Source organism: Myxine glutinosa, chromosome 8 (assembly GCF_964187855.1).
Source record: "Myxine glutinosa chromosome 8, kmMyxGlut1.1, whole genome shotgun sequence".
NCBI classification, from domain to species: domain Eukaryota; kingdom Metazoa; phylum Chordata; class Myxini; order Myxiniformes; family Myxinidae; genus Myxine; species Myxine glutinosa.
In genome coordinates, this window is record NC_136268.1 from 47,757,116 (window position 1) to 47,767,115 (window position 10,000).

General features: G+C 47.0%; 1 protein-coding gene across 1 annotated transcript in view; it reads left to right on the forward strand.

The window, feature by feature from the left end:
• ADPRHL1 (ADP-ribosylhydrolase like 1) overlaps positions 1-10,000 on the forward strand; it is a 43,631-nt gene that overhangs the window by 27,559 nt on the left and 6,072 nt on the right. The window contains 2 exon segments of the mRNA XM_078783951.1: positions 2,203-2,292; positions 2,513-2,645. Coding sequence (XP_078640077.1) covers positions 2,203-2,292; positions 2,513-2,645 — 223 coding nt within the window.

Genomic DNA, 10,000 nt, shown 5'->3' on the forward strand with positions numbered 1-10,000 from the left:
ACACACCTTTTTCAACCGAGTATTTCTAAAAAAAATTGTACAATTAGAATGTACGTCTATAATATATATATATATATATATATATATATATATATATATATATATATATATATACGTATATATATATATATATATATATATATATATATATATATGTTTTTTATATTTTCATATCGATTTTATTTTAAAATATTTTACATATTTTAATTTAAAAAATTTATTCTTTTTTTATTTGAAATTCTTTATATAAATATTAGAATTTTTTGTTAATGCAATGAATTTTTTTTACATTATATAACAGAAATTTATTTCGCCAAGTATGTTCATCAATTTAATTAGTTTGTTACTTGGTGAAATAACAGAATAAAGAAATGGTCATTGAATTCAACGACTAATTATTTTTAAGGTCAAATTTATTTTCGGGACCCCGCAAGTATCGTATGCAGCACGACATCTTTCTTTTTTTGTTTGTTGTCTTTGTCTGTACATAATGTGCCACAAACGCCACCGAGTGCTAACCAGTAGTACACCCCTTTTTAAACCTCGTATCTCAAAAGAAATTGTACAATTAGAATGTGAGTACGTCTACAAAGTACGTACTATAAAACCACAACAAGTCTGGGTGAGGATATGCAAGCTTTGATTGCTCGTTCCAGTTTCTTATGTATTACTATTGTATCTAATTTCATGTAATTTTTTCCAGGCAAAAAGCTAAAATATCAGAAGAAATTATTGAGAAATTATTTTACACCAGCAATGCCTTAGTGCATGTAACACTTTTGTACATGTCTGTGTCCTACATACAACTAGAGCAGCACTTGGTAGTGCACATAATCTCCGCCAGGCTGAACAGTTTATGTTTTGTATCCCACTGATGAGTCAGGTCTGGATTCGGACCTGAACCAGAATCGAATCTGCTTGTTCTTTTCACCGAACCAACTCATGCACCTAGTTTTGTCATAACTCGTCCATAACTTTTGGAAATATCGTTTTTGGCAATTCTCTCAATTATGAAGAATCACTTTAAAAAAAAAAAAAACTCTCATATCCGGATTCGAATCTTCACCAAAATTGAATCCATTCGGCCTTGACACGCACCCAACCTATCCACCAAATTTTGTCCGAATCCTTCCATAACTTTTTCAGACATAGTGGTCGCAGACAAACAACAAGGGTCAAAACATAATCTCCGTCCACCAGGCAATAATTGCAGTTTTAGTAGAACACGTGACGATTAATTGTCATGTGACACCTGAACGGTTCGTCCAATTTGGATATAGGCCTACGGTATTTGGTATGACAAGGTGTGCAAGACTCCAGGGGAAAAAGTCACGAAAGGGGAATTGGAAATCCGCAGCGGTTGGAAAAAAAACTGCGAAAAATGTCGAGTTCGGTTTAAGAGATGTGAGAATATCATTTCCTGTATATCTCCATGAATATCGGAGATAAATAGAACTTTCGATCCACGACCATCCCATCGTTGCCCTCATTCTCCCCTATCCTCTACATACTCGTCATACGGAAACGGATCGTCTCGGATCGATGGCGTCCATCTGCGGAGGATTTTGTTTGCTTAATTTGAGAATGCTTACAAACTCGATTTAAAAGCAGCCAATGGATGGAGACCTAGCGACCACCAAACCACAAGCACACGTGACAACTTTACCAAAGAAACCCCAAGAAGCAGCGGTTTCATCATCTCAAAATCGAAGATCAAACACCACCTGTGGGAATCCTGTGGGAATCAAAATGGATTTCGTCTGGGCAAGTCGGTATGTGTGGATTTTTATGGGATCCTAGAGGAAGGCATGCCATGGCAGGTTGCCCTCTACTTGTCCATGGCTCACTGGTTTCGACCTTCACATTTGCTCAGCCTGTGGGTTATTCCAAGAGCAACTTCTTGATTGGTATACTCTTCGCCATTTAGCGATCTAGCCTTTAATCTTTCATCAGTGTGCGGACACTTTGTATTTGTGTCTCCTTGCAAAGACTTCATTTTGAGCTGTCAGCGTAGACACTCCTGTAAGCATGTAAGGCAGCCCAAGCTATTCTTGGTTCCCTTTCCATACTTAACTGCTGTGTTGGAACCTGCACTGTGCCACCCTATTTAGTTGCTGGTGACTCACGATGCACAAAGCAAAAACAAGAACTAGTACCTGTTGCTAATCAGTTTGATGAAGGTATTTCATACTTCCACTGCAGGCAACGCACATGCTTTTCACCTTCCACAGTTATGGAACCAAAGCCCCACATGGGCACCTGCAGTCTTTACATTGCCTGCTTGATGGCCAGGTGTTGATCGCCATATGAGCTCAGATGGCATGTGGGCTCTTTCGCATCCATAATTGGAAGCAGGACAGCTGGTTACAAACACCCCTGGCGGAGGGCAAAATATAATGTCACTTTTGCACACACAATTAAGTATACAGTCCTTTTGTAAACAACAAAGCTTCAACATTGCTAGTATTGTGACTTAGATCCCTGTTCATGCGCTCTTTTGTTGCCCTCCAAGGCATATAAGCAATGGAGCTCAGAAGGCCGGGGAGGTCGACGCGGCCATGATGCTCCAATGATCGCTTACGACGCACTCCTGGGAGCTGGTGGGGACTGGAAGGAGCTGTGTTACCGTGCCATGTTTCACGCAGGTACTGTGGGTGCGATGCGCAGAGGTTGCTCATAAATCTTCCCAACAATTTGGCTTGCTCTGCGCTGGGAAGGTGCATCATATATATATATACATATATATATATATATATATATATATATATATATATATATATATATATATATATATATATATATATATATATATATATTGTAACGGTTTTGAGAAGTGTAACGAATTTGAGAAGTGTAACGGTTTTTGAGAAGTGTAACAATTTGGAGGAAGTGTAACGAATTTGAGAAGTGTAACGGTTTTTGAGAAGTGTAACAATTTTGGAGGAAGTGTAACGAATTTGAGAAGTGTAACGGTTTTTGAGAAGTGTAACAATTTTGGAGGAAGTGTAACGAATGTGAAAAGTATGGTTTTGTTATGTGTAACACCCTCGTAATGTAAATAATGGTCGCAGCCGTCCTCCTAGTTAATTCCATGAAACTTACACACAGGCCACGATATATCTTTTTAAATAGTGTATTTCCTTATTCTATGTAGGCTAAATATGTGTTTCCCACTAGACTCTGCATTGTACCAAACGAAATAAGCGTAGGCCCTTTCAATTCCCCCAATCATCTCCGCTCTCCCAAAGTTCCTTTCAAAAGCGGTGCGAGTGGTGTTCAATCCCGCAAGCCGCCATTGCCCATGTGCTCATCTCGGAGAAGAAGGGGGGTAGGAGCCGCCAACTCACAGGTGTGGCACGTCGTCATGATCAAGGGGGGAAATCGGACAGCCCTAACAGCCAATCAGCACCGCGGTGAGCGACCCGGTAGGCGTGCCCTCGCAGCCGGCGGCTTGATTCCGCCCCGAGTGATAAAAGCGACTGGGAGGGACTGCTTCAGCAGATGAGCGAAGAGGCGACATACGAGAGGAGCGGTGAGCGGTGAGATGCGAGACGCTCCAAGCCAAAGAGGAGAGGTACTCGGAGAGGAAACCAGCTTTGGAGAGACGCGCTGAAAGGAGGGAGACGGCTCCACCAGAAGGAGAGGAGCAGGTGTGCCCGAGCCAGCGCGTGACGTCTACAGCATCGGCAGCGGATACGCGACGGAGGGTTTTCCCGCCAAAAACGCGAGGAATTGAGAGCTGCTGCCTCCGACCCTGCCTCCCTCTCCAGCAATCCACCTCAAGCCCTACCTGCCTGCAATATCCCCCGTGTAAGTGTGAACGTCGTCTGTCCTACTCGTTGTCCTGGGGTTAAGTAAATTGAATAGGATAAGCTAACGATGCACTGTGTGACTGCTTCTTCCATCCATTGCTGTAAATAATTTTGGTCGCTCTTTCTTTTTGCTTGTGTGTGTATAATAAATCTGTTCTTCCTCCGTACTCTGTCTTCTTCTCTTTTCATTCTCTTTCGGTCGCTTTAGAGGTTTCCCGATTGAATATCTGTGGTGCGATCTGGTCAACGTCGGGTGGAATCGGGCCAATTGGGGATCCTGTAACGGTCGCGGTTGGACCATCCGCTCGGCCCATCATAACATCTAAACCGCGATCTGTAACAATATATATATTGTAACGATTTTGAGAAGTGTGTAACGAATTTGAGAAGTGTAACGGTTTTTGAGAAGTGTAACAATTTTGGAGGAAGTGTAATGAATGTGAAAACGTTACAATGGAAACGTTACAATGTGAACGTTACAAACGTACGGTACCACCCTGTAATGTAAATAATGGTCGCAGTCAGCGTCCTAGTTAATTGCATGAAATATACACGCAGGTCACGATATATCTTTTAAATAGTGTATTTCCTTATTCCATGTAGGCTAAGTATGTGTTTTCCCACTAGATTGACTTTGCATTGTATCAAACAAAATAAGCGTAGGCCCTTCCAATTTCCCCAAAACCTCCCTTCCAATTGCCTTCCGCATTTTGGCTGGTTTTCTTCAAACCACCATTGGCCACGAGGTAAGGTTGGGGAAGAAAGGCGTGTCTCCACCTCGTCATAAGAAGCAAGGAGTGAACCAGCCCTAACAGCCAATCAACACCGCGGTGAGTGACCCGGTAGGCGTGCCCTCGGAGTCGGCGGCTTGATTTCGCTCGAGGTGATAAAAGCGACTGCAAGGGACTGCTTTACCAGATGAGAGATGACTGGAGATGACTGGAGATGAGCTGGAGATGACCCTGGGAGAGGAGCAACGAGGCTGCACCAAAGAGAGGCGGTGAGATGCGAAACGCTCCAAGCCAAAGAGGAGAGGTACTCGGCAAGGAGACCAGCTTTGGAGAGACGCGCTGAAAGGAGGGAGACGGCCCCGCCCCAAGAAGGGGAGCAGGTGTGCCGAACCAGCGCGGGACGTCTACCGCGGTGGATGCACGACGGAGGGTTTCCCGCCAAAACCGCGAGGGATTGCGAACTGCGCGCTCCCGACCAAGCGATCTATCTCAAGCCTTACCTGCCTGCAATTATCCCCTGTGTAAGTGTGAACGTCCTGTCCTGTTCGTTTGTCCTGGGGCTAAGTAAAAATGAATAGTGTAAGTTAACCATTCGCTGTGTTACTGCTTCTTCCATCCATTGCTGTGTGTGTATAATAAATCTGTTCTTCCTCCGTATTCTTCTTCTTCTTTTTCCTTCTCTTTCGGTCGCTTTAGAGATTTCCCGATTGAATATCTGTGGGGCGATCTGGTCAACGTCGGGTGGAATCGGGTTTTAATCGGGGAGTAACTGTTCGGACGCGGTTAAATACACCACCGCTCGGTCAATATAACATCTAAAAGCCGCGTCTGTAACAATTGGTGTCGAGGAGTGGAATTCGGACCTGGGACTAAATTTGTTAGGCCCAAATTTTGGAACACCAATTGTACTATTAGAGTAACAATTGGTGTCGAGGAGTGGAATTCGGACCTGGGACTAAATTTGTTAGGCCCAAATTTTGGAACACCAATTGTACTATTAGAGTAACAATTGGTGTCGAGGAGGGAGATCGGACCCGAAATCGGACCCGAAGCGCGCTTAACGCGCTCAAAATTACAAGCTGCCGAAATTTATTTTGTTTTATAAAGCAAAACCCGAATTTTGAGATCGCGCCATGGACAATCAAGGCGATCGGATGTCGGTGGGAGAGATAGACAGGGTGGAATCGACCCAGGACCTCGGGGAAATGTATGTGGAGGAAAGGGTGGAGGAGAGTAAAGAAGGTGTGGTTGAGGGGGTATCAGGCGCACGAAATGGCGTCCTCGCGCACGTGGGTGTAGCGGCACCAAATTTAGCCGCGGCCGTGGTCGTGGTAGCCGAACCCGAGATGCCAATGAATTGGAACCTGTTTATGAAACAGATGATGGCCTTTATGGTAAAAACAGACGATAATTTCAAAGGGATGGGAAACCAAATGGGGGTAATGGGAAACCAAATGGGGGTAATGGGAAACCAAATGGGGGTAATGAGGGACGAAGCGAGGGGTACCGGTGAGGAGTTAGACAAGAAATTTGGGAAGTTCGACAATAATTTTGAGGGGTTAGACAAGACAACGGGATAAAAGAGGTAAAGAATGGGTTAACGGGGGTGGAAAACAGAATGGCTGCCCAGGAGAATCAGTTAGAGGGGGTGAAAAATGGGTTAATGGGGTTAGAAAATAGGATGGAGGACAAATTGCGGGAAATAGGGGAACAATCCGCTCGGGAAATCGAACAGATGGGGAACCAGATGGAGGAAATACGACGAGGGGTGAGTGAGGAGGTCTCGGGGCTACGCGAGGAGGTAAAGCGAGGCGAAAAGCGTATAGAGAAAGAGGTGAGAAATAATACGGCAAAGTTACAGGGGGGAATGGAAGATCTGACGAAAGGAGTAGAACAGCTGACAGTGGGACAAAAGGAACTAGCGGACCAAGTGGAAAAGAACACTGCAATCATCGGGGGTTTAAAAGCAACACAAAAGGACATTAAAAATGAATTAATAGCGACACAGAAGGAATGTCAAATGGTACATGAGGGATTGACGAAGAGGTTGGAAGAGGTGACAGAAGTAATGGAGACGAAGGACCGGGAGGTAAGGACGCACATAGAAACGGTTAAAGTAGCGATGGAGGAAGAAATAGAGGGGGCGCACCGGGAGCTGAAGGAGGTAAAGGAAAAATTAGAGGAGGTGGAAGAGGGGGTGAGTGAAATTAAGAAGAGACGGAGGGAAACTAAAAGGGAGATAAAGGAGGAAGTCATGGAATATGTACAAGGTCTGTGTTCAAATCATGATGAAGTGCTCACTAACCAAATAAAGAGTTTGCAGGTGGCAAAGGAGGGGCGGAGACGAAGTACGGAGGTGAGTGGCAATGTATATGATGTGAGGAAAGCTTCAGTCGGCTTGGGGATTGGTTTGGATCCGGGTGTTCGTGAAAGGCCGTTGGTGAAGTGTGTGACAGGTCAGGTGTGCGAAAAAAGAGGTGTGCGAGAATGTCCGACCATGGGGTGTGTGAGGAAAAAGTGCACGCCGAGGGGTGAGTGTGCCGTCAGGAGTGAGCCGGTCGGAGCGCGTGTGCGAGGGGGTACATGGAAGCGCGGTGTGGTGAGTGTTACGGAGGAAGTAACGAGAGAGTGTACACCTGTGGTGAGTGTTACAGAGGATGTAACAAGAAAGCGTACGTCTGTGGTGAGTGTTACAGAGGGTGTAACGGGAGAGTGTGCGCGAGAAAGGTGTGTAACGGACAGGTGCATGAGGAAAGAGTGCGTTGTCAAGAGTGGAGGTGAGAGTAGTGAGAGTGAAACGGAGCGTGAGTTGGTTGTGACAGGTGAGCGAGGATGTACACCTGGGATGGAAGGATGCACACCTGGAATGGTAGAGCGTGAGTGGGAATGCACGCTGGAGTTGGTGGTGAGGCACGTGGTTGGGTGTGCGAATGAGGGCACACCTGTGATTGTCACAGAGGAGGTGACCGAGGAGGGGGCGCGAAGCGGTGTATTGGTGAGGTGTGCGAGCAACGAATGTGTGCCAAAGTGTTCGGTGGTCAGGTGTGTGACCAAGGCTGTGAGTGGAATGGGTGTACCTGGGTGTGTAAGGAAAGGTACGAGGAGCATGGGCACAGCTGGATGTGTGAGCAAGGAACGGGCTGCGGGGTGTAAGCGTCCAGGTGAAGCATCGACGTTAGACGGGGTAGAGTTTAGAACGACTTATAGCCGAATCGGGCCCTCGGTGCGTGCTGGGCCTCGCTTTGAACGGCCGCGGCCGGGCTCCACTAGGCGGAGCGGGCGGCTGGATAGGAAGGGTCGCTATGGCGACCACGTTTTGTTGAGACGTGCCGGCAGGTCGAGATCGGGACATTGGATGGCTCCACGCCGAGGTGATGCGTGGGATCTCGGCCCGGGTAAGCCCCCGCCCCTGCCCCGAATGCGGGACGCATCCAGCCGCCAGCACAAAAGAATCCGCGTTCAGTGCTCGGCTGTACGAAGCCGGGCTGTAGATGTGAATTGGCGCACCGAGAGGATGTAATAAGTAGACGGGTGATGGTGATAGTGATAGTGATTTAAAACGAAATTTAGAAAAGTGAATAGAATTGGCAGTAAATGAAAAATTTTTGAATTGTTGGATTTGGACGAGCGAAATTGGTAGTGAGAGACCCCCGATGTGGTGGGATGGCAAATCCACCATCCCTCACAGGTGGGGGCAAAGGAGCTATAGTTTATGGGGTGTATGGCAGTGAAAACTAGCCCGGGTGGGTTAGGTTATATTGATAGGGCCCTAGCGAAGATGACATTAGGTGACGTTAAGGTTAGTTAGTGACTGATACCTGTAGTGGGGACGCAGGTAGATTAGTATGGATGATAATGACGTGGGAGCGCAATAGTTTAAAGGGACGACTGGGAAGCGCAAGTTTCAGAGGGGAGTAGTTAGCTGAGATGATGCCGTGTGTGTGAGGATTGAACAGGTGTGATTGAACAGGTGTGATTGAACAGGTGTGATTGCACAGGTGTGCAACTGAACAGGTGTGTGGAGCAGTGTATGAGGGAGTAGTGGTGATTGTGTGTTGTGTTGACCAACTGGTCCAGGAAGAGGAGGAGGGTGCAGGTGGCACCAGGTAGGATTGCACAGGTGTGCAACGACAGGTGAATGAAAGACAGGTGTATGGAATAAATGGTCTGGAGGATTGAAATGGATGGTCGTGGAGTGAGAATGGTGGAAATTGTGGAGTGGAGTGGATGGTGCGAAGGTGTGAATGGGGGAAGAGTGGACCCCCATCGCGGATACCCGGGGCGGGTAGTGTAAGTGTTAGGTAGAGGGTACAGGTAAATTGTGGTTGGATATTGGCATCTGTGGTGCGGGTGACAGAATGGTATGTGGATGGGTGCGTTGGTGTTGTGGAAATGGCTGGGCGTGTAGCCTGTTAGTGTGTGTAGTTGGTTTGGGCACTCCACCACTGTGAGGATGTCGGCCAGGTGAGGCCGCAGGTGGGCTCTGGGAGCCGGTAGTAGTTGTGTGGATGGGGCCCGAGGATCCGGAGGACGGACCCGGGTAGCCCAGTGCCAGAGGGCACCAAGGGGTGACAGAGCCAGGAGAGGGGCTGTCCCCAGTTAGTTAGGTTAGGGTGAGGAGCTAGGTAAGCTCGGGTGGCAACTACAGTGGTGGAGGTGTGCAGGTGGGTAGACCTGTTGGGAGAGGTACACGTCGCAGCCCAGAAATTGTGCTAGAGCACCGGGAGATGAATCGGGGGAGTGAGACCCCAAATTAAGGAGCACCACAGTTTGGCCAATGGGAATTGGTTATTAGAACCCGTAGTGTAAGTTGGCCAATGGATTGGCAGGGAAAGACCCCGGGTAGTGTAAAGTGTGTTAAAGTCATTTAGAGGATAGGTAGGATGAAGGATCTCCTCGCACCATCTGCATCCACTCACCTGAGGTGACAGGTACTCCACACCATGCCATGTTTTGATTATTTTTTATGATGCAAATGTTTGGATTGTGAGACGCATCATGACGTGGGTGTGACATTGTGCGTAATTCCATCTCTCCCTCCTTATGAGGATTGATGATGAATTGGTGATGGCAAATTTTGAAGTAAAGGGATTGTGGAGACGAATTTGGTATAGGGGAAATATGGGGAAGACGTGACAGTAGTGACGAATGTGTAAATGTGTAGATTTTTGTACATATGGGGTGAGAACAAGGGTAGGGTAGGTGACAGGGGGGTGACGTACGGTAGGAACGAGCTTTCTCACTTCGGCCTCCGTACGCATTTCACCTTGCATTGCCTTATTGACGTGTACCCTTGTGACCTTACCCCTCGCTCAATTGTCTTTCTTTTGTCTCCCACATGACCTGTGCGCCATTGGGTGCCGATGGGAGCGTGCGTGAGGTGGCCATTGTGCGCCCGAGATTCCCAGAACCAGCATGCATTGCGTTGATGTACCACATTATGGACCGCTGTTCTGC